This window comes from Bufo bufo, chromosome 2, assembly GCF_905171765.1.
Source record: "Bufo bufo chromosome 2, aBufBuf1.1, whole genome shotgun sequence".
NCBI lineage: Eukaryota > Metazoa > Chordata > Amphibia > Anura > Bufonidae > Bufo > Bufo bufo.
Genome location: NC_053390.1, coordinates 562,960,325 through 562,986,633, shown reverse-complemented (window position 1 = coordinate 562,986,633; position 26,309 = coordinate 562,960,325). Strand labels below are relative to the sequence as shown.

General features: G+C 40.8%; 1 protein-coding gene across 2 annotated transcripts in view; it reads right to left on the bottom strand.

Annotated features, from left to right (window-relative positions):
* GRID2 (glutamate ionotropic receptor delta type subunit 2) overlaps window positions 1–26,309 on the bottom strand; it is a 1,570,293-nt gene that overhangs the window by 1,325,303 nt on the left and 218,681 nt on the right. The window contains exon 2 of one of the 2 annotated variants that reach the window (XM_040418160.1): window positions 587–742. In XM_040418160.1, the coding sequence (XP_040274094.1) occupies window positions 587–742 (156 nt within the window). Of the gene's footprint in view, window positions 1–586; window positions 743–26,309 lie in introns of those variants that run through there. The other variant, XM_040418161.1, reaches the window with a different exon arrangement.

Genomic DNA, 26,309 nt, shown 5'->3' with positions numbered 1-26,309 from the left:
ATACCACAACACGAACCGAAAACAAATTTCAAAATATGAAATTCATTCATCTCTAGTTATGATATATTGGAAAGGTGTGGTCTGTTTTAGTATTGTTGCTTACACTTTGAGAATGTCTCCCATACAAAAAAATTATTTGCTAATTTCACAATAATTCTGCTGCAAATCCATTGCAAAATCTGCATGTATCAATTGAAGATTTTTTTCACAAATTTTACTGCAGATTCACCACAGTTACACTGAATTGGATTAAGTCGATTATGGAAATTTGGAGAAATAATTTACATATTGCAGATTTAAAATGCACACTGCCCCTCTACAAAGATTTTTTTCTCCAAAGCATGTGGATTAGGTTTGTATAAATCTCATCCACTTTTTTGTTTATATCATATTTTTTATAATTTGTTCCATGCAACGAATATCTGCAGCATTTCTGGTAAATGTTAACATACTGTAAACCAGCCTCCTGGTGGGATGCAGGTATGACTTTTTGGCAACTTTTTTGCATGCGTTTCATAAATATGGGGAAAATATTTTGGAAAATACATTAAATAGATGAGCAAATTCCTAAATTGTGGACTCCTACCTTCCTGGACAACCACAAAAGGATTACTACCATCGACAAATTTTTCTGTAAATGTGATCTTTTCAGTTTGCAAAATATCTTCATTTAAATTTAGATCATCGACTGCCATGCGAAATACGTCATAATCTTTTCTAGCAGAGTCATCAAAAATTGCCCCTGAAAAGAGAAAACAATGTTGTTAATAGATGAATAAAAAGAGGGGTAATCAGCAAAGTACAACAGTTATGGTTGCTAGAGGAGTTTTCTAATGTGTAAATATTCATGACCTATCCTCGGGATAGGTCATTAGCAAATTGTCAGGGTCTGATATCCGGCACCCACACATATCAGCTATTTGAAAAGGCCGTGTTGCTCCATAGCCTTCATATAGCATACCAAGCATAGCGCCATCCATTGTATAGAGATTGTGCTTGGTTTTACAGCTCAGCCCCTTTCATTTGAATGAGACTGAGCTGCGTCTAGGACACTTGACTGATGAATGTGATGTTACTGGCCTCTTCAAACAGCTGTTCAAAAGTGGTTCCGGAAGTCATACCCTGCCAATCTTATATTGATAACCTATCCGGAGGATAGGTCAATATAAATATCTCACAAAACTTCTTTAAACAACGTCAAGACAAGACTGATATCCGGTTATAAACTGTTGACTAGTGATAAATGAATTTCCTTGTGCTTCGCGGAAGTGAATCAATTTAACCTGAAATAATCCATTTGTTCGCAACAGGCTGGCCGCCTCCATCTTTCTTGACGTCATCTTAGGACGCGCAAGATTTTTCTTTAGACCTTCTAGCAAGGTGACAGTGGCCGGCCCATTGTGAGCAAGTGGATCAGGTAAGTATTATTTTTCTATTTTACACTGTTCTTAATATCAGATGCCGTGATAATGCATGAACAAGGCATCTAAGGGGTATGATAACGGAAGCCTGCATTCATACAAGAAAGAAATGTGCTTCGTGACTAAGTAATTCGGCAAATCAGCCAAATCACATTTTTTCTTTTTGCTCATCACTACTGTTGACCATAAACTTAGCCTGTCTTCTCTCACATGAATTAGTTCCTTCTACAGCTATGACAATTGATGCTATATAATGCATTAGGTATAATAGGTGTCTTTATAACTTATTCTGTAAGAAAAGCTTTTTAGTTGATGTACCATAATAAATGTCTGACTATACATAAGACAGCTAGAATGAAGCAAATCTGGGATGACACTGCAGTTTAAGGTAACAGTACGTGAGAGCAGACATTTGAATGTCGTGAACACAATTCTTATGCATTAGCCTTTCTTCCCTTTTCCCATGTACACAAGGTACTGTGGCCAAATGTAAAACAATTCATGCTTCATGGCTATTTTTTATTCCTCTCAGATAATTTTGGACATTTGTACTTGATTGTAGCTACCGTTGTCTGTGTGCAGCGTATTATTGTTTTATAAATTATGACATATATACAGGGAACAATTTTCATTTAACAAAATCCCAGTCTAATTAAGAAATAATAATAATAATAATTGTAATAACAATAATAAAATTAATAATAATAATAATAATAATAATAACATATACCCATTATTTGAAATGTCTGTTAGGCCTCTTTCACACAGACGTGTGTGCCCCGTGGTCATGCTGCGGCCAGCAAAATGCAGGCCGCAATGCACGAGCACAGTCAGTTGGGCAGCCGCTGCGGATCGCAGACCCATTCAGTTGAATGGGTCCGCGATCCGGCCATTCAGCAAAAAGATAGGACATGTTCTATCTTTTTGCGGAACAGAAGTACGGGACAAAACCTCACGGAAGCACTCCGTTCCATGCTTCCGTTCCGCACCATTCCGCATCTCCGGATTTGCGGACCCATTGAAGCGAATGGGTCCACATCCGTGATGCGGAATGCCCACGGAACGGCACTCGTGAATTGCGGATCCGCAAATGCTGTCCGCAATACGGCAACGGGGCGCACACGCCCGTGTGAAAGAGGCCTTAATAAGCCTGGCATTTTTAGGTCAGGTGAGTTACATATGAGTGGCACAATAGAAGAGGTCAGACATAGATTGCTTTGTAAAAAATTTTCATCTGTGACTGGCACTGATCCACTGACATCAAGTAATGTATTGTGTCATTATCTGCCCCTTCTCCCAATCCTTCTCTCCATTGACATCATCTGTCAGGGAAGAGTCAGAAGGTCCCCACACACATTAGACTGTTGGCCGAGACACCTTTTTTAGCAAGTTTGGCCGACATTAGACTAACGTGTATGGTGGCCCATAGTCTCTGATCACATTGATGTCATGGTTGTTTTTCCTCTAGATTTAAGGGATATTGCCAACTCAACAGGGGTTGATTTAGCATATTTTACACATTTTAATTATTTGCTTTCATACTGTATCTTATAAACGTGACAATACAAATAATAAGTCAATATCAAAGGCATTAATCACTATGAATAAGAATTGCATAGCATGAGTGTGAATAATTGCTTAGTATACTAGCCATTTGGTACATGTGATATGATCGTATGAAATGATTGTTTATCGTTATAGGAGACCTTCCAGATTTGGGGCATGAGAATCTTTAAAATGTAGAAAACATAAGCTGCCATTCTGATCTTATGAAAGCCATTAAACTGTAGCATCAGTTTACTACAATACCAGTAGAGGGAATTCTTCAGTAGATAAAAAAGGGATATACTGCTCTCTGTCTCGTTCTAGTGCATAGCCTGAGGGGGTCAGGGAGTAGTCATCAATTAGGAAGTCAAAAATACTTCTTCTTATTGTATCAATTCTTAAAGCGGTTGTGTCACTTCAGCAAATAGCATTTATTATGTAGAGTAAGTTAAAACAAAGCACATAGCAATGCATTTTGATTGTCAATATTGCTTCCTTTGCTGGCTGGAATAAATTTTTTTTTATCACATTACATGCTGCTCATTTCCATGGTTATGACCACCCTGCAATCCATCAGTGGTGGTTGTGCTTGCGCACTATAGGAAAAAGCGTCAGCATCTCAGGTGGTCAGGACCACGGGAGCGCACATAGGCTAGTGTTTTTTTCTATAGTGTGCAAGCATGGCTATAGCTGATGGATTGCAGGGTGGTCATAACAATGGGAGCAAGCAGTGTGTATAATGATGAGTGCTATTTGCTGTGGTGACAAAACCTCTTTAAGGCTCTAAAGCAATGTAGGGGATTTACTAATACTGTATAATATTAGGATAATGCACACTTAGACTAGGCAGTCTAAAAATGTTCCGGTCACTGCCGATAATGAGGATGATAAGCACACTTTTAGACTGTCTAGCAAATGAGCATATCTTACTTCTGCTGGTATCAGGGAGGGGTACGGCCCTATGACACAGGCAGATTATTATTAAGATGATCGCTAATGAGCGTTCATATGAACGCTTGTTACCAATCATCTTGCAGTGTAATACTGCTGCCGTTTACCTGATGAACGAGCAAATGCTTGTACATTGGGTAATCGGGATCTTTTAACATGTTAAAAAATCCTGGTTTGCTGGCTGCAAGTAAAGCCATATAATAGAAAAACCATGAGACAGTATAGAGATGAGCAATGCATTAGTGATTGCTCGTCCCTATACGGAGGAGGAGATCGCTGTATGTAATGATGTTTTTGCTCTGCTTTTTGAGAGGAAATTTGAGAGACTTTAGAGTGTTATGTACCATTTTTTGAGGCAATTAGAGCATATTTGATTCAAGTAGACTCAATTTAAACCTTTTTTTGTTGTTGATGAATCAGAGATAAAACAAATTTCAAGAAATTTGCTCATTTCTAATCAATATCTACCTTTTGGTTAATTTTTTTTGTGTCTGATTTGTTTGAAGCATTTTTTATACAAAATATACATGTTGCATATCGTTTGTTAAATTTGTTAAGCAAATTATCTATTGATTTTTCACTCTAGTCACATTTATTGCAAAGGAACTGGAGTACGCTTATAAAAAAAAAAAATTGTGAAAAAAAGTAGCAGTGATCAAACTGGCTAAAAATTTTGTTCTTACAACAAAATATCTGTCCACCCCTTAGTGGAACAAACCATCCTAAAAATTGTGCAAATATATCATAACTTTGATGCAACTGCCTACTCAAAACAGGAAAATCACTCCACTTTGATGCAGTGCACACAATACATTACCCCCCTAAGCTTATACCACCTCTTCAAGCAAATGTTTCAAACACAATGTTGCATCCTAAACTACACACCTTTCCACACTAGAAAACACCCATGTTCTCCTAAACCAGGTCCCTTTTTGAGCATGGCAGTAGTGATGAGCGGGAGGTGCCATATTCGATTTCGCAATATTTTGCGAATATTCTATTGAATATTTATAATATGTAGAGTGAATCTAAATCGCACATCCTCATTCCTATGCTTTTGATATGACCATTGTTTACAAATTATCAGCATTTCTTATGATAAAACATGGCTATACAGCACTGTTATCAATCATTTGCTGTGCACTATAAAGAGGCAATTAGTATACAGTTTGATCAAAGAGCATAGGCCCACTTACCGCGACAAGGTTGCCTCTTGTTTAAGTGGGAACCTAATCTAACCATGGCGCGGCTCTGTGCGGCAACCACCGCGCCTCCACACCGCTCCAGCAGGCAATGGGACCCAGCAGCCGCACAGCGGCCCCACTGTACAGTGAGGCCACCTGGGCCCCGGGTCCCATCACTCCACCGGCACGGCACAGAAGCAGCGACGGCCGCCGTCCAGCGCCGCATGTGAACTGGTGCAAAAGGCTCACCTGTTCACAACCTCCCAGGAACTCCAACTGAGATGTGGTAGGAATTTATAGACCCTTTGCAGACTTCTGCTAATTTAAAAGCACCTGAGCTAAAATGGGGAGGAGTGCTGATTCAGAGGGGGGAAAAAGGTGAACAGGTGATCCTTTTGCACCAGTTCACATGCGGCGCTGGACGGCGGCCGTCGCTGCTTCTGTGCCGTGCCGGTCCAGTGATGGGACCCGGGGCCCAGGTGGCCTCACTGTAAAGTGGGGCCGCTGTGCGGCTGCTGGGTCCCATTGCCTGCTGGAGCGGTGTGGAGGCGCGGTGGTCGCCGCACGGAGCCGCGCCATGGTTAGAGTACAGTAGGTGAACCCGATTTTGTGTCAATCTCGCTCTCTTTCTCGGCGAGATTGAGCACCTACGAGCCCCATCGCGGGAGCCAGCGCCGAGCTGGCTTGCCGCGATGGAGACAGAGCCGTCATAGAAGCGACGGGAGATCCGACTTGGATTCCCGCCAATTCTACACGTGTGCGGCGTTTGTTATGAATCCTGAGGGGGAAGTCCCCGCCGGATTTTAAATAAAAATCCGGCCTGGGTCCCCCCCTCAGGAGCATACCGGGCCCTTAGGTCTGTTATGGGTTGTAAGGAGAGCGCCCCCTACGCCGAAAAAAATGGCGTAGGGGGTCCCCCTACAATCCATACCAGACCCGTATCCAAAGCATGCTACCCGGCCAGCCAGGAAGGGAGTGGGGACGAGCGAGCGCCCCCCCCCCTCCTGAGCCGTACCAGGCTGCATGCCCTCAACATGGGGGGGTTGGGTGCTCTGGGGCAGGGGGCGCACTGCGGCCCCCCACCTCAGAGCACCCTGTCCCCATGTTGATGAGGACAGGGCCCCTTCCCGACAACCCTGGCCGTTGGTTGTCAGGGTATGCGGGCGGGAGGCTTATCGGAATCTGGGAGCCCCCTTTAATAAGGGGGCCCCCAGATACCGGCCCCCCACCCTAAGTGAATGAGTATGGGGTACATCGTACCCCTACCCATTCACCTGCAAGAAAAGTGGTAAAAACACAAATAAACCACACAGTGTATTAAAATATTTTATTTTTCTGCTCCGGAGGCCGCCCCCTGTCTTCTTTATTAGCTCTTTTACCAGGGGGGGGCTCTTCTTCTTCCGCTATCCCGACGGGTCTTCTCCGCTATCCGGGGGGTCTTCTCAACTCTCCGGGGTTCTCCTTCTGTCTTCTCCGCTATCCGGGGGGTCTTCTCAACTCTCCGGAGTTCTCCTTCAGTCTTCTCCGCTATCCGGGGGGGTCTTCTCAACTCCCCGGGGTTCTCCTTCTGTCTTCTCCTTCTGTCTTGTTGACTCGGCGCACCCCGGTTCTTCGTCTCGCGAAGTGCTGTCACTATTCCAGTGAGTGCGAGATCTCGGCACCATGTTGCCGAGTATCAGCGCGACGCTGTCGTGCTAAAAGCACAATCTCACAAACACCTACTGTAGGTTCCCACTTAAACAAGAGGCAACCTTGTCGCGGTAAGTGGGCCTATGCTCTTTGATCAAACTGCATACTAATTGCCTCTTTATAGTGCACAGCAAATGATTGAGCATTGCTGTATAGCCATGTTTTATCAAAAGAAATGCTGATAATTTGTAAACAATGGTCATATCAGAAGCATAGGAATGAGGATGTGCGATTTAGATTCACTCTACATATTATAAGTATTCTATTGAATATTCGTCTTATATTCGTCGAGATCTAATATTCGTCATTATTCTATTTATCTCGAATAATATGCAATTAAATTTTTCGCGTATTGCGATTTTCCTTAAACTGTATAAGGCAACTTTCATATTGGTTGGCTAATATGTGCATTTTACGAATATTCGCTGTATTGCTATAACTTTGTTTTTTAGAATATTACGAATATTCTAAAATACAAAGTTATAGCAATATATCGAATATTCGTAAAATACACATAATTTAGCTAATATAGTGCTATAATCTTTTTTTTTATAGTCAAATTTTTTTGTCTTTTCTGAATTTCATTTTTGGAAAAAATGTACACTATTAAAAAAAATTATACAGCACTATATTAGCTAAATTGCAGTCTATATGTGTATATTACGAATATTCGCTATATTGCTATAACTTAGATTTTTTGAATATTACGAATATTCGAAAAAACAAAGTTATAGCAATATAGCGAATATTCGTAATATACACATATAGACTGCAATTTAGCTAATATAGTGCTGTATAATTTTTTTTAATATACACATATAGACTGCAATTTAGCTAATATAGTGCTGTAGTATTTTTTTTAATAGTGTCAATTTTTTCCAAAAATGATGTTCAGAAGAGACAAAAAAATTTGACTATAAAAAAAAATGATTTTAGCACTATATTAGCTAAATTGCAGTCTATATGTGTATTTTATAAATATTCGCTATATTGCAATAACTTCGTTTTTTTCGAATATTCGTAATATACACATATAGACTGCAATTTAGCTAATATAGTGCTGTACATAAAGAGGAAAGTTATAAATCAGTAATGAGGATTGTTACTGATTTATAATTTCCCTCTTTATGTAGGATAGTTTATGTTATGCGACAAATAGGCAAGTACATATGCGAGTGAATCGGGTCGCATAAGGGCTGTATGCTATTGGGTTGGCTTGGTCGAATAGACAAAGATAGAGAATATAGTGCTATATTCGCTATATTCGACAATTCTACCAAGCCAACCGTAAGTAACTGTTGGCTTGGTAGAATTGTTGAATGTCGAATATAGCAAATATAGCGCTATATTCTCTATCTTCGTCTATTCGACCAAGCCAAACCAATAGCATACAGCCCTTATGCGACCCGATTCACTTGCATATTTAATTGCCGATTTATCACATAACATAAACTATCTTACATAAAGAGGAAAATTATAAATCAGTAATGAGAATCGTTACTGATTTATTATTTTCCTCTTTATGTAAGATAGTTTATCTTATGCGATAAATTTAGCGAGTGAATCGGGTCGCATAAGGGCTGTATGCTATTGGGTTGGCTTGGTCGAATAGTCGAAGATAGAGAATATAGCGCTATATTCGACAATTCTACCAAGCCAACAAATTAGTGATAGTAGTAATTATTTACTATCACAAAATTTGTGATACTAAATTAATAGCACTAATTTAGTGATATTAAAGTAAATTACTAATATGACTAATGGGTTCAGATGGGAAAAAAAAACTAATATTCGTTATAACGAATATATTTTAATATATTCAAAATATTCGCGAATTTACGAAGTTGTAATATTCGTACGAATATTTCGCTATTTGAATATTCGCTCTCATCCCTACATGGCAGTAACTTTGTTTACAACCCTTAATAAATATAGTTTAAGGCATGTTCGCCAAAACTCTGTCTCTTTTGCAATAGTAAATCTGCCCAATTGTACTATATCAACTTTTTCTGCTGTATTCTGAAAAATTATCAGAAAAACTTCTGCCCAACTAGTATGTTTGTAAAATGTGATTAAACTATGGAAACTGTAGAGATGTTTGTCAAAATAATCTAATAATTTGTCGGAAGCATGGATAGCTGCTGGACTGCTAAGACGCATTATTACAGAGCTCCTAAGCTCAACTTTGTCTATCCATGGCAATCGGGGGAATTATGAGCTACTTTTGGCTGATATTGGCAGCAATATCATACTGCCCTGCCCTGGAACCCGAATGAGAGTACTGAAACTTGAGCAAACCACTACCGCAACGAACCCCGCAGCTCCATACATGGGCCCATTTGCAGCACAGGAAGCTGGGAGCCGATACTGACCACATACTTTGGAGACACCCCCCACCCAGAACATCTGTGGAGGAAAGTAATTTTTACCCCTCCTCGGGGTGACTCCCGGGAAGTCCCAGGCTTGGCGTCAAGTTGTTTTTTTCCCTGTCCTGAAGTGTGCCATCGCTGCCACGCCGTCTCACCCCATCTGAGAAGGCCCAGACTCAATCCACAAATCAGCTTCACTCATGTGTAAGTCAGTCAGTAAGGACCCCATTACTGGCCTTCCACTACCCTCGGAGCACTGCCACACACCCTTAAGAGCTTGGTTCAAATTTTTTTCAAACTGCTCAAATTGTCTTTCACCACCTGCAATATATAATTCTCTTAATACTACAATGGAGGACGTGGTCCTAATTTTTATGGTGACTGTTTGCTCAATTACTAGTACCTCTATACCATCTAATTAGATGTAACATCACCTTGCAGTACCACAGGACCCAACTACCTGGCACATAAACTGTTTCCACCTCCCTTGCCAACATGGTCTAAATTGGAAACTCCAACGCCAAAGAGGCCAGCAACACTCAGCAAACAATAAATGCTAAAGGAGACATGAATAAATACATCACTAAAAGAAAAAGAATGTTGTAGCACCTATAAATAAACTGATAACTCCATCTAAAGACACACTACCGTTGGCACAAGTCGACTCTGGAAATGACATTGATAGCGAAATGGAGGCCTCTCCTCAGCAGGACTCTCTACCAATATCACACTCTTACAGAAATCATTAAATAGAGCTCATAAAGTGTAACTGCCATTTCACTACCATAAATTTAATTCCTAACATATGTGATGCTGAAGGAAAGATATTCATGAAGCTATATTCTTCAGTTAATTTTACCTTTCTGATGTCTATGTTCAGCCCTTAGCAACCCTATTTCTCTGTGCCTCTATTTCAGCATCTTCCTAAGATGTCTCTGCTACACTTCCTGTGATGATGTTTGCCATGTCCTTGAGGCCATCCTGTATTTCCCTCACTTCCCATAACCCTTTGCTCTCCTCACATAAGCTAGCAGACAAGCAAGATAAATGTGTATCCTCTCACATACAGCTGTCCAGAGACAGACAAGACCAATCAGAATGTAGATAACTTCCCCCACTACCCCAGAGCAGTCTGTATCCTCTCATATACAGCTAACCAGAGACAGACAAGACCAATCAGAATGCAAATAACTTCCCCCACTACCCCAGAGCAGTGTGTATCCTCTCACATACAGCTAACCAGAGAAAAACAAGCCCTGAAATCAGTAAGCATTAAATTTAGCCTCTTAACAGTCATCTTAAAATTGGGAAAACACTCTCTAAAATGTCAATTTTTTTTATTCTAGATAAAAAATCTAGAATATTTTTTTTTTTTACATTTTAGAGAGTGTTTTCCCAATTTTAAGGTGACTGTTAAGAGGCTAAATAATGTGTGTCTGCAGTAATTCTTTTTGGCGCACAATTCAGGGGACACTATTGCATTTTTAACCCCTTAGTGACATCATTAATTTTAGCCAATAATATTTTATCCCCTTGTGTTCTAGCAGTCATAACTTTTACATTTTTTCTTCTTAATTTTTATTTTCATTTTGCAGGATTAGTTGTAGGTTTTTTACGAACCATTTTGGGGTATATATATAGTGTATTAAATAACTTTTATTATTTTATTTTTAGGGGAAAAGATAAAAAACAGCAATTTTTACATTATGTTGTGGAATTTTTTAAAGGCGTTCACTCTGTGGTAAAAATAACATAATATTATTATGTGGGTCCATACAATGATGATAATTAGAGATGAGCGAGATTTTCGGGGAAAATTCAGTTAGATCCGAATAAATTTGCGGAAAATTGCGTTAAAAAACTTTAGACTTTATAGTTGTGTAGAACACTGTGCCTTGTAGTAATACACATAGGGAGTCTGCTTTGGTAGTGAAACAATACTATGACATGCAGATGACAGGTGTCGCTCTTAGAATCACAGCATACTTCATTTATTTGGGCGGTTACAGGGCTAAAACTGACAAAATAACTCAAATATCAACTCAGCTTTACAGGTAGATGGTAGCGTCAAGAAGAAGTGCACTCCTTTTGTACCCTCGTCAGCTTATTCCATATAGATGTCTACAGAACCTGTTCTATTAAACGCTTATACAAGTAAGGACCCCCGACAGAGTGGAGAGGGTGTCAGTAGTAAGTTTGTGTTGACATCACAGATTTATTTTCCCCATTCTCTGATCCATCAAAACAATTTCCCAGAAAAAACTGATCCTGTCTGTGGAGAATACGAGCTCATTTGGTCATCATTTTCTCAATAATCTATCAGTATTGCTAAAGGCAAAAAAAATAAAAATCAAGTGAATCTAAAACAGAGATGACACGTGAATGGAATATTTGCATGTCTTCTGTGTTTTCTACCCACTCCTGCTTTTGGCTACCAAATCATAAGCCAATTCTGATGGGACCATACAGGCCTTAAAGCTGCTACACAGACAGGATCTGTTGTGTGTCTCGTTTTTCCTTCCTTCTGACAGATCAGAAGAAGTGTCAAATAAATGATGATGTCAGCCAAGCCGAAAGCCAAAATAGTGGAACAGTCATGAAGTGGCGAGGGTGGAAACAGCATGAGAAGTCCACAGAGTGGACCTATGACATAGTGGTGAGGTGAAAGCAGCATGAGGAGACCACAAAGCAGCACAATGACAGAGTCTATAGGTGGCAGCAGCATGAGGAGACCACATAGCGGCACAATGAGAGAGTCTGGAGGTGGCGGCAGTATTAGGAGGCCACATAGTGGCAAGATGACATACTGTGTAGTTTGGTGACAATACCAATACCCGCTGAAGTTGGTGGGTGAAAGAAGGAGCACTTGATCAGATGTGTGGCATCAGGCGGGTAACAGCATCAGAATAGTAGCTGAGGCAGGTAGCGAGAAGAAACCGGTCTCTTTTGTCAAATTGTTGGTGTGGCACCATGGATGATCTACTCTGATGCATCAGGCATTGGTGTGTGGAAATACTGGCTGATCCACGACTGATTCATCTTGATGCAGTGTCCCACTATGTGCTATATGTGGGCACTTTAAACTCTTGCTAAATGTCATATGAAATGTATTGTGGTATTATGCTGTAATTCCCTTTAACAGGCTGACAGTGTCATTTACCTTTTTTCGCCCCCAGGTGGTGCTTGCACCACTTATATATATATATATATATATATATATATATATATATATATATATATATAGCTGGGGGGCGCAAAGTTAGTGTGTCAGATGCTAATGAAGAGATGAGGAAGTTAATGGAGGAATGGAGGAGGTAGAAATTTGCATTTCCACCAAAATAATTCAAAAAGATTCTAACGTGTATAGTGCAGCGCTGAATGCTGAATACAATATTTTTTTCCACCTAAATAAGTCACAAAAGATTTTTCAACATATAACTGCAGCGCTGAATGAAATTTTTTTTTTCCACCGAAATATTAACAAAAGATTTTAACGCATATAAGTGCAGCGCTGAATGCTGAATAAAATTTATTTTTCCACCAAAATACTTCAACAAAGATTTTACCACATATAACAGAGCACGGAGATGGAAAGGGTCTTTGGATTCCCCCTGGAGCTCCCGACAGCAGCTCCTGGAAGGTCATGGAGCATCCCGGTCATCCGGCATCTATTCTCTCAGCTAAAGGATTATTTTGAAATCTGTAGAATCCATATGGGGCCCCCAAGCTGCAGATTTATCATGGAGACATCATGGAGAATTTAACCGCATATAACGCAGCGCTGACCGCTGAATTAATTTTGTTTTTCAACTGAAATACTTCAATAAAGATTTTACCACATATAACCACCGCACTGACAGACTGCTACTGCCACTACTACCAAAACCCCTGCTACTTCCCAGGTAGGTGCGCTGCTGCGAAGCAGGTGCTCTACCCCCGGGCACTTTTGGCTCCCGGCTCCCACTGCTGCCAACCTGCTGAATCCTAGCCATGCTTTCAACACATTTAACCGCCAATGTGAACTATTTTTCTGTTTCTGCTGAAATAGGCAACAAAACGCTTTCAACACATATAACCGCCGCTGACGTGAACTGAGAATGCATTTTCTGTTTGTACAGAAATAGGTCGCTAAACGCTTTCAACACATCTAACCACTGCCGACGTGAACTGAAAATACATTTTTCTGTTTGTACTGAAATAGGCCACTAAACGCTTTCAACAAATCTAACCGCCGCCGACGTGAACTGAGAATGCATTTTTCTGTTTGTACTGAAATAGGCCACTAAAGGCTTTAACACATCTAACCGCCACTAACGTGAACGGAGAATGCATTTTTCTGTTTATACTGAAATAGGCCACTAAACACTTTCAACACATCTAACTGCCGCCGACATGAACTGAGAATGCATTTTTTTGTTTGTACTGAAATAGGCCACTAAACGCTTTCAACAAATCAAAGCGCCCTTGAAGTGAACTAAGAATGCATTTTTCTGTTTGTACTGAAATAGGCCACTAAAAGTTTTAAACATATCTAGCCGCCACCGACGTGAACTGAGAATGTATTTTTCTGTTTGTACTGAAATACAAAATAACACATATAACGGCTGCACGGACTGACTGCTACAGCAGCTACTTCCGTGAACCCCTGCACCACTACTTCCCTGGCAGATAGGCTGCTGTGAAGGGCACATTTGGCTCCCGACCTCCCACTGCTGCCACCCTGCTGACTCCCAGCCATGCTTTCAACACAAATAACCGCCGACGTGAACTGAGAATATTTTTAACTTTTTGTGCTGAAATAGGCCATTGAAGGCTTTTGCCACAAATAACTTCACCAGTGAAATGCATATATATTTTTCTTTTTTTTACTGTAATACGCCCCTATACACTTTCACCAGAAATAACTGCAAAAGTGACCTGAGAATATATATTTCTTGTTGGAATGAAATAGGCCACTATACGCTTTAACCAGAAAACAATTAAATAGTGCAGTGCGTATATATTTTCTAATTTTACTGAACTACGCCCCTATACGCGTTCACCAGAAATAACTGCAACAGTGCAGTGCGGATATATTTATCATTTTTTAATGAAATACTCCCCTATACGTTTTAACCAGAAATTTCTACAGAAGTGAACTGAGAATATATATTTCTTGTTGGAATAAAATAGGCCACTATACGCTTTAACCAGAAAACAATTAAATAGTGCAGTGCATATATATTTTTCTTATTTTACTGAAATACGCCCCTATACGCGTTCACCAGAAATAACTGCAACAGTGCAGTGCATATATGTTTGTCTATTTTTACTGAAATACGCCCCTATATGCTTTCAACAGAAATAACTGCAACAGTGCAGTTTGTATATATTTTTCTTATTTTACTGAAATACGCCCCTATACGCTTTCACCAGAATTAATTGCAGAAATGCACCTAGAATATATTTTTCTTTTACTGTAATACGCCCCGATACGCTTTCACTAGAAGTAACTGCAACAGTGCAGTGCGTATATATTTTTCTTTTTTTACTGAAATATGCCCCTATACGCTTTCACGAGAAGCAACTGCAACAGTGCAGTGTGTATATATTTTTCTTGTTGTACTGTAATTCGGCCTTATATACTTTCAACAGAAATAACTTCAAAGGTGAAATGCGTATATATTTTTTTTGTCGTACTGAATAAGATACTAAGATATAAGCCAATAAAGGCTTTCCAACATAACGCTTGCAGCCCAATAACAAAAAGCTGGAATGACAGAGCTGTCTAATGACTATTTGGATCCCCAAATAATCATTCCCTGCCCTTGTAAATCACTTTCCTATCAATATCCCTAGCACCTTCTGACGTCTCTCCCTGCACTAAGATGCTGTGAAATGATTCCTCCCTATCCTTTCCCTGCACTTATAAATCATTTTTCATTTATTTATTTTTTTTAAACATAGAGGTTTTTACAGTAGCTGTCCCTAGCACCTTCACATGTTTGTCCCTACACTCTGAACGCTGGAAAATGGCAGAATCTAAAATGGCTGCCATTTTTTATAGGGCTGTGACATCACAGGGCTGGCTGGCTTCTCATTGGCTGCATGCAGACATGTCAATCTGGGTGATCCCGCCTTCCCAGAGTTCCTTGCCTCATGTCCTCAGTCCTCACACGTGTAGCCACCATTTTAGGAAAATTGCGATTCGTTACCACGAAGCGTGAGAAAGAAGATTCGCGTTTGATGTGAATCAAAGTTTTCCTGAAATTTGGATCAAATTCCACTTCCTCAGCTTCGATTCGCTCATCTCTAATGATAATATCACATTTATATATATTTTTTTATTCTGCTCCACACTGACAGGGGGGAACTGCTTTAACTGCTCACATCTCTGTATTGCTTGAAAGCTGACATTCCACGCTTTCAGACAATACCCGAATGACAGCAATTTGCTCAGTACAGAGGAAGATATCATTGATAGAATTTGGGATGCAGTGAATGAAGCTGAAAGTGAAAGTAAAAGCAGGTTTTACCTGCAATTATTCCTGACTCAAATTCTAACAGTGATATCTCTTCTGTTGCTTGGACTTTAAATGTCATTCTGAACTTGTGTGAACGCCTGGAATGTCAGCTTTCAAATAAGCCCGGTTTTATGTTTCTAGGTGCTACTATTCAGGAGAAAGAAGCATCTAAAGCGGCCCTCTCCCTCCACTTTCTGCCCGAACCCAGCTCCAAGGCACTCAGGGCTGTGCTCCTCCTCCCAGTGCTCTCCCGTCTTATGTTTATAACAGAGAGGAGACAGCCTGCACATGACAACGTGATGGAAAGATGCCTGCAGAATGGCAAAGTGTCATGCATTTGTTGGCGTTATTATGGTGAAATGGAAAATGATAAAATTTTAAAATACAAATGCACATATACTGTAGGGTGTACTATAACATTACGGCAGCATAAAAATAAAACGGCAGTTACACTTTAATAGAGACCTGGACGCCATCTCTAAATACCTGCAAGACATCAAGCAGGACATTAAATCGTCACCAGAGTCGAACATCTGGAAACCACTCAGGCAGCCCTTTGCAACTATAATGCAGCTGTTTCTGGGGGCCTCTCAACATGCCATACCTCAATGAGGCCTTTGAAGCCCTGGAAGGAGAATAGAGGGAGCAGGAAACTTTAAGGATCAGAGGCCTCCCTGAGTCTGTTAATGCAGCCACCTTACAAGCAACGGTGCAACAAATATTTCAAGGCATTCTGGGAGACTCCTACTCTGGGGAGATTGTCATTGAACGAATACTTAGAGTTCTCAGGTAGAAACCTAAAGACTCTGACCTTCAACAAAATATTGATTAAGGGGTTTGATATACATGCTAACACAAAATACAGATTGAGGGGTGCGATATACCTGCTTCCACCAAATATTGATTCAGGTGTTATATATACCTGTTTCCACAAAATACTGATTGAGGGGTGGGATATACCTAATGATTCTAAATACTGATTAAGGGGTTCTATATACCTGATTCCACAAAATACTGATTAAGGGGTGCGATATACCTGCTTCTACAAAATACTGATTAAGGGGTTCTATATTCCTGCTTCCACAAAATACTGATTGAGGGGTGCGATATACCTGCTTCCACAAAATTTTGATTAAGGGGTTTGATATATTTGCTTCCACAAAATAAAGATTGAGGGGTGCGATATACCTGCTTCCACAAAATACTGATTAAGAGGTTTGATATACCTGCTTCCACCATATACGGATGGAGGGGTGCGATACACCTGCTTCCACCAAATATTGACTCAGGTGTTCAATATACCTGTTTCCACAAAAACTGATTAAGGGGGTTCTGTATACTTGCTTATCTTCTACAAAAACTGATTGAGGGGTAAGATATACCAGCTTCCACCCAAATACTGATTGAGGCCTGAGATATACCTGCTTCCACAAATATTGATCTTCTCTAGGTACTTTGGCACATGTCATTTTGAAAGCAGTCAGAGGAAGAGGCAGGCCATTCCGCAGGGGTGGTAGGGGTCAGGCAGGTGCATTAGGCAGAGCCAAAGTGGTAATTTGGAGAAGGTGCGTGCAATTACCGTCAAAGGACACACCAGAGTCGGTTGAGTGGCCTCGCTCAGCCTTCGCTTCTGCACCCCTCCTCATCGTCTGTATCTGCACCCCTCCTCACTCTCTGCTATGTGCACCCCCTAAGACACCACCACCACCAGCATAGCCATTCTTGGAATCAAATGAAGAAGAGGAGGTAGCAACGCCCGCCACCACAACGGTCTGATGACAGTACCCAGATCAGCCCAAGGAGTTGCTGACTACATCGAGATCTTTAATGTCAGTGGTGGTGAAGGTGATGATGATGACGTGTCGATGGCTGTCACGTGGATGACCACAAGGGCAAAAAGCAGACTACAAATGTATCTGGAGCGAGCCATCCACCATGCACGGTCACATCTTGCGTTCCAAGGATGCCGACACATGGCTCTGCAGTGTGTGCTTTTTTTTAACGTGTCAGCTGCTGACAATAGTGTTGCCACCTGCAGCCTGTGCTGTCAACGCATAAGTCGCAGTAAGTCCAACACTCACCTAGGGACGACCGCCTTAAAAAGGCACCTGGCCTCCCATCACGAGGCTTAGTGGGAGCAACGCCGTCAGAACCCACAAAGCCACATTCCCGGCGCTCCACGTCCTGCCTCTTTTCCTTCTGCTTCTACTCTCTCCTTCCATTTGTCCTCCACTCCACCTTCCACCATGCCGTCGTCACGTTCATCTGGCAGAAGGCAGGCTTCCGTAGCCCAAATGTTCGAACGTAAAAAGTTGATGACTAGTGTTGATCGCAAATATTCAAATTGTGAATTTTTATTGCGAATATCAGCACTTTGAGAATTCGTGAAAATTTTGAATATAGTGATATATATTTGTAACTTCAAATATTCAAGATTTTTTTTTAGTCAGTACACATGATCCCTCCCTGTTCCTAGTTTGTGGCCAATGAGAAGGCTGCAATATCTTTGACTTTAGGATTAGCATTGATTGGGAATTTTCGTAATGAAAATTTTCGTAATGAGAATCAATGAGATTGTGAAAACTCAGATCTGATGGTATATTCTAACCCCCAGGCATTCCCATGGTGACGGGGACTCTTGTCGGGGAGGAGTATGCCAAAGTGGAACAACTGTACAGATAAAAAAAAACAAGACAAATATTCTAAAAAACTAATATATTTGTTTTATAGAATATTCGTAATATTCAAAAACAAGAATATATAGCAATATAGCGAATATTCGAAAAAAATATAGAGAAATTTTTGCTAATTTAGTGCTATAATATTTTTTTAATATTCATCTTTTTTACCAACTGAAGTCATGATTCTCCCTGAATCATGACTTCAGATGGAAAAAAGACAAATATTCTAAAAACAAATATATTCGATATAGTGTTATATATTAGTTTTTTCGAATATTACGGAATATTCTAAACAAGAATATACAGCAATATAGCAAATATTCGGAAAAAAAAACAAATTTAGAACAATTTAGCTAATATAGCGATATAATTTTTTTTTTAATAGTTGTAATTTTTTTCTAATCTGAACTTCAGATGAGAAAAAAATTACAACTATTAGACAAAGAAGATTATAGCACTATATTATAGTTAGTTTGCTCTATATTCATTTTTATTCGAATATTCACTATATTGCTATATATTCTTGTTTTTGAATATTACGAATATTCTAAAAAACTAATATATTCGTCTTGTTTTTTTTAATCTGTTCCACTTTGGTATACTCCTCCACAACAAGTGTCCCCGTCACCATGGGAACGTCTGGGGGTTAAAATCTACCATCAGATCTGAGTTTTCACAATCTCATTGATTCTCATTATGAAAATTAGCATTACGAAAATTCGCAATAATCACTAATCCTAACGAATATTCAAATTTGCGAATATTCGAAGAATATTCTACAAATTTTTCGCTAAATATCGCAAATTTGAATATGACCCTGCCGTTTATCACTATTAATGACACTGATAACCTCTTGGCCAACGCATGACTGCTGGCTTGTCAGACCTGCTAGCCCGCCAACTACTGCCATATAAACTGGTGAACTCGGAGGCCTTTTGAAATTTGTGGCCATTGGCACACCGCAATGGAAGGTCCCGGAAGGAAATATTTCTCACTGAAGGGCATCCCAGATCTATATGGCCACGTTCAGCGGCAAGTGAATATATCTCTGTCACTCAGTGTCGGTGCCAAGATACATCTGACCACAGGACATGTGGTCTAGCAAACACAGGCAGGGAAGGTAGATAAACTTTACTGCCCACTGGGTGACCTTCTGACGGCTGTTGTGCCTGGAAGCCAAGAGCCACACCGATTCTGCACTGCTTTCAGGTCTGCGGTCACAGACTGATCAGTGGCTAAACCCGCTCAATTTGACAGTTGGTAAAGTTGTGTGCGACAACGGTGCCAATCTGCTGAGTGTTCTAAAACAGGGCAAAATTACATACGTGCCTTGCATGGCACACATCCTCAACTTAGTCGTGCAGCGATTCATTGGCAAATACCCCGGGGTCCAGGACGTCTTGCGGCAGGCCAGGAAAATCTTTGGCCATTTTAGAAGATCTTACACGGCCATGGCTCGCCTTGCCCACGTTCAGCGGCGGCACCACCTGCCCATCAAACGTCTGATTTGTGACAGCCCGACGCGCTGGAACTCTACCTTGTATATGCTTGAAAGGCTGCTCCAGCAGCAACGTGCCATTAATGACTACCTGTATGAATTATGCAGCAGGACAGGTTCTTGGGGGCTTGGTTTCTTTTCACCGCCCCTGTGGTTGCTCATGCGCAACACATGCAAACTTCTGCATCCATTTGATGAGATAACAAATCTGGTCAGTTTCAGCCACAGCACCATCAGTGACATCGTATCTTACGCCTTCTTTCTGGAGCGTGCATTGCGTCATGTAATTGATCAAGCCGTCGTGGAGCAGAAGCTGGAAGATGAGGAAGTCGCAATGCTGAATGAATTTCCAGGGGGGGGGGGGGGGCCTCCATCTGAGACAAGTCAGCAGGAGTCTGAAGAGGATTTAAAAGAGGATGGTGGCTGGGGAGAGCGTTATTGCCGCTCACCATCTGTGTTGATTCCTCAAAGTTTCTTAAAACCTCACAGAGGTCAGACATCCATGCCCACTCCTCGCTTGTGGATAGCAGAAGCTGACTGGAAAGGCAACAACCTTATTGCAGCTGGTATTCCACGACTGCCCTCTGCTGCTCACAAAGCCTGGCCAAAATGTGCCGCTTCCCCACTGCAGTGCTACACTGCTTCCAGCTACTGACTGATGGTTATCTGGTGCTGCACGCTGATAATTCGCAGGTGGAAGTGGAGGAGGAGAAGTGGGGGTTAGAGCCACTAACATAGGTGTTGGGCGTAAACCCTGATCGATGTAAGGCAGTCAATTCCTGGCGTCAGTATCACCTGTGCCATCCCAGGGTATGACTCGCTCCTGGCCTCCGCAACATTCACCCAGTGTGCCATCAGGGAAATGTAGCGTTCCTGCCCGAATGCTCTTGTCCATGTGTCCGTGGTTAAGAGGACCTTCGAAGTAACTGCGTTGGTCAGGGCACTTATGATGTTACGGGACACATGTTGGTGTAAGGCCGGCAAGGCACACCTTGAAATATAGTGGTGGCTGGGGACTGCGTAACACGGGACGGCTGCCGACATCAGGCTGTGGAAGGTCTCAGTGTCCACAAGAATAAATGGCAACATTTTCAGGGCCAGTAATTTGGAAAGTTGTGGATTTAGTGCTATGGCCTGTGGGTGGGTGGCTGGGTATTTGTGCTTGTGTTCAAATGCTTGGGGTAAGGACATTTGTACTCTGCGTTGGGACACCAAAGTGGATGTGGTCACTAATGGTGCTTGCAAAGGTCCAGGTGCAGGGCGGGAGGAATCCAGGCCTGCTCCTTCGACAGGGGATTGGCAAGCACGTAACACAGGGGGAGAAGAGGCAGTGGTGTGACCCGCAGACACAGATTGTAGACCATCTGGCAGATCATGCTGGTGGTGGTGAGGTTGCTAGTGTTCACACCCCTGCGCATTATTGTATGGCACAGGTTGCAAATTATAATTCTTTTGTCATCCGCACTTTCCTCAAAAAGCGCCAGACTGCAGAACACCTACCCCTTGGCAAGGGAGATTTCCACAAGGGTGTGCTCCGGGGAACAGTTGCGGGCCTGTTTGGTGTTGCTCGCCTTCTCCCTTTTGCCACCCCACTGCATTTTCCAGCCTGTTGCAGTGCTGCGGATCTCTCCCCCTCTATACTGCTGTCCTCGTTCGGCTTTCTACCTTCCCAGGTTGGGTCAGTGACTTCATCGTCCACCACCTCCTCTTCCACTTCCTCACTATGCTCATCCTCCTGACTTGTTTAACTAACCACCACCTCAGTGATTGACAACTGTGTCTCATCCTCTTCATCAACCTTTTGAGACAGTAATTGCCGTTGAGTTTTTGGCAACTGTGGCTCATCATCATCCACCTAATTAAACAGTAATTGCCATTCCACACCAGCATCTTCTTGTGACTGTGGATGCTCAAGATTTTGGGAATCAGGGCACAAAGATCTCATGTCCCTCTTCAAGCTGGCTCGTCGAGAGGCCAAAATGAAGGAATGGCGCTGAAAAGAGCTCCTCGGAATATCCGAGTGTGCAATCACTTATTTGGCAAGACTCTTCATGATGGGAAGAAGGAGGATCAGGGTGAGGATTGTGTTGACCAGACTCTTGGCTACTGAGACTGGACTTGGTGGAAGACAGGGTTGTGCTTAACTGACTGGAAGCATTATCTGCTGCAATCCAACCAACCACCTGATCACACTGGTCTGACTTCAAGAGCGCTGTCCTGCGCCACCCTGCAAACTGGGACATGAAGCTAGGTATTGTGGATGATTGTTTTTCTTGTACTCTTGCAGCAGGCACAGTTTCAACGCGCCCAGGACCACGGCCTCTGCGTGCACCATCAGCATCAGGGCCAATTCCCTGTCCCTTATTGCTCGCCTTTTTCATATTAAATGTTATATATGCTTGAAAGTATGTCACACGTACAGTAGCGTAGGATTTGTAAGTGTATGCGCAAAAAAAAAAAAGGTTATTTGGAATGTGGAAACATCACACAGCAGATAATGTTGCTGATGTCAGCAGCGGCTAATATAAAATTACAGTGAATGTCACAGGTATTTAATATGTGGAAACGTCACATAGGAGAAATACCGCAGATAATGTTGCTGATGTCAGCAGCGGCTAATATAAAATTACAGTGAATGTCACAGGTATTTAATATGTGGAAACGTCACATAGGAGAAATACCGCAGATAATGTTGCTGATGTCACCAGCGGCTAATAAAAAATTACAGGGAATGTCACAGGTATTTGGGATGTGGAAACGTTACACAGGAGAAATACCGCAGATAATGTGGCTGATGTCAGCAGCGGCTAATATAAAATTACAGGGAATGTCACAGGTATTTGGGATGTGGAATCGTTACACAGGAGATGTACCCCAGGAAATGTTACTGTCCGCAGCGGACACCGTCTATGAAAAAATACACTGGATGTCACAGATATTTTGGGGATAAGCACATGTTACACAGGAGATGTAGCACAGATAATGTCGCTGTCTGCAGCGGCCTAACTATTGCACGCTATTTAGCGCAGGATGCGCTAAAAATAGATATTGCCGCCACACACAATAGTTCTTAAAAAGAATTTCGGGTCTGTAAAGTTTTAGCAATTTAGCACATCTCTCCCTGACTAACCCTGAGCCAAACACAGGTCATAGGGTGCTATATAGCACCCGATGATGCATTCCGGCCAGCCAATCACTGTAAAGCAAGTAACCAACATGGCTACGGCATTACAGTGAAGGGCAGTAATTAACTGTAAGTTTATTGGCTGCGTAGCAGCCAGCAAACGTGTGGGGAGGAGACTCGAGCATTGCCGAGTACCGCCATGTGCCGAGCATCGAGATGCTCGAGCCGAACTGGTGTTCGGCAGAGCATGCTCAATCAACACTAATTATCACATCTGGTGGACCTGCCCTTCTATTATTCTTTTTTGGAAATCTATCCTGCAACATGTCAATAATATTATAGGTCTCAAGCTTCCATTAATGCTAGAGCTTTCTCCATTTAGCACCAGAAAAGATACCAAAACATATGAGATTACTAGCTAGGCACCTTCTGGCCACAGCTAGAATACTTATTCCTATTTACTGGAAATCAGATTCTCCCCCAACGGTGGTGCAATGGATAGACAAAGTTGATAAAAACTAGCTAAATGGGACTCGAAGAACCATACCTGCTTAAAGACAGTATGGTCACCCTGGGCTCGCTTAAGAGGGTATACCACATGAAATATATACACAGTGCAAGGACTTAAGGTCCTCAGATTAATGCATAGGTTTTAGGGATTTACCTCTTGCGTTGTAGCATCACTCTATAGTAATAACCTGTTGCTTGGTAATGCTCCTTACGCCCCCGACATTTTTGTCCCCCCTCCTCTCTTTTTTTCATTATGCTTATGTTTTTGGTGTATATTGGAAAAGATATATCTGTGGCTCATAACAGTAAACAAATTTCAATAAGCTGTATACATAAATTAAATATCTAGCTTGTTATGTATATGGTTCTCTTCTCCTACATTTTCCACTAATGATGTCCACCCTGACATGATGTATCGTTACCTTATGAACCAATGTACACTATGTGATTTTTTACTCTTTGTATTTCTTGAAAATTAATAAAAAGAATTTTAAAAAGAAATAATCAGAGTTTTCAACTTCAAAGAATTTATATTTTTTTTATAGAACAGTCTCATAAAAATAGCTGATTAACAGGGTGCACTGTTGCTGGCACTCCAATGATAAGCTGAATCTGTAAGGCAACCAAGCAGTATGTTTTCAATTCCCCTATCGCCCTATAGTATCAGTCATAGTAGACATGGATTGCGCTTTAAAAGACCCAACATGATCATGTACAGTATTACATTATCCATTATATTATGTGGGCATGCTGGGTTCTCCAGAAATAGACACTTTCCTCGGGTTAAATTTTGGAGTTTACAGTTGAGACACTCTGCTCTATTATATGGGTTTCCAGGGGAATACATTTATTTTAAAACATGAGCGGAATGAGATAAAAGTAGAAAAATATATATAATTACTCACTTCACCTATTCCCTACCACTGCCATTCAGACATCGCTTACATCCCTGTTTCTCTCCACTTCCTGCTCCTGGGCTTAACATCAAAGAGATGGCTTAGACTACCTCAACGTTGAATCATCTCAGCCATTGATGGACACATTTGTAAATGCTTTTTAAAATAAAACTATTCCTCAGGAAAACCCCTTAATTAAAACAAACCAGCATTGTATTTAAAAATGTTTTCTAAAACAGACAACCAATTTTATTCATTAATATTTTTGCTCTATCTATAGTAATAGAACATTTTAAGACTGTTTAATGTATATCTGTATTATATTTACTGTCAGTATCTTAGACAGGTTAAATATATTTTGAAAATGCATTTACATTTTTATATAGATATCTTCTATCATAGAAAATAATCTTGTAACATTGAACTGCATAAATGGATGCAGAATGTTATTATATTGCTCCCTTGATATTTTAGATACCATTTTATAATGACAATCATGAACTCTCTTACACTCCCAGTGCCCCAAAACACTCACTTCCCCTATCAACTGAATTTTTCATTCAGCTCTAGCATTACATAGGGAAATTATTTTCATTAAAATTAATTAGCTTTGTGATTGTGGTATTTCACCAGTTTAAACATTCGGGTTAGCTTGACATGATGGATTGCTTGGCAGTGTTACAAATGGGACTAACAGTATGTTCACAATAAATAATAGGTCTGAACAAGGAAAACACAAATGAAGCAAAATTCTTGGAATCAAGTTTTCTCAGTGTAAAAAACATTACTAGTCCAAGTCTAGCAACTTAATTAAGTAGAGGTAATTAAAATGCTAAAGAGTTCTTGGCTCTAAAATGGGCTAGAAATATGGAGTCAAGAAGCAATGGAAGTATAGGTTTGTTATTATATGTAAAGTTCATTACGACCTTTAGCTGATGGTGTTTAAGTAAGAGGCTTATGATAGACAACAAAACTGTGCAATTCCCAGGAGACGTGAACACTTTCTAATAATTTTTTAGGTAAATCTAAAGCTGGCAGAATAATAGTTTTAATAAACTCTCAATTTAATGTATGGGATTTTTATTTTTATTTTTACTATTAATTATGTTTCATATATTTCAGGTTCCATATATTTAACTATGGAAACTAGTCTCAATTTGGCTTGAAGATAGTTACATTTATGACAGGAGAAATATAGCGGTTTCCAGACTGAACTGCAGAAGATTATTCTACTTACATTGTTTGCTATTAAAGGGTTTTTCCATTCAAAGAAAATGTGTTTAAAGGGGTTAAGATTTATTAAACTAATAAAATAAGTGATACTCGCCATACCAATACTTAACAGTCCTCTTCTGATGCTTCACACTTCCCCTGCAAATCACTGGAAACTATGGTGACCTGCCTCAATCGGTGATTGGCTGAATGGCCATTACCTGCATGCCAAGAGGAGCCAGAAGGACAGCTTAAGAGGGTTGGGAAGGAAGGCATCTAAATGGGAGCAGGAAGTGATGGGTATGGTGATTATCACTTATTTCATTAACTTACATGGATCTGATCCTGTTTTTAAAATATTGGCTTGGAAATACTGCTGGGAAAGAAGATGGTTTACCTAGGCCAACAGACTCCAGACACCTTTCCTGCAATGAAGCTTTGAGAAAGAGGCTTCCTATGTTATAGAAATAGGAAATAGACTTCATATTCTCTCAACTATGGCAAAGGACACTTGGCATTGGAGGTACATTGGAGGTACACATGAAGTGTAAAGTGTAAATTATTGTATTGTATAAATTATTGGTAATTTTTGCATGATTTAAACAGGAGATTGTACTACTACTCATAAAATGGCGATGAAGACAAAATTGGAATTTTTTAAAGGCTATTACATTTTGGACCATTGGTATAATGAAAACTAAGTAGAGATGCTATTATGATAAATTA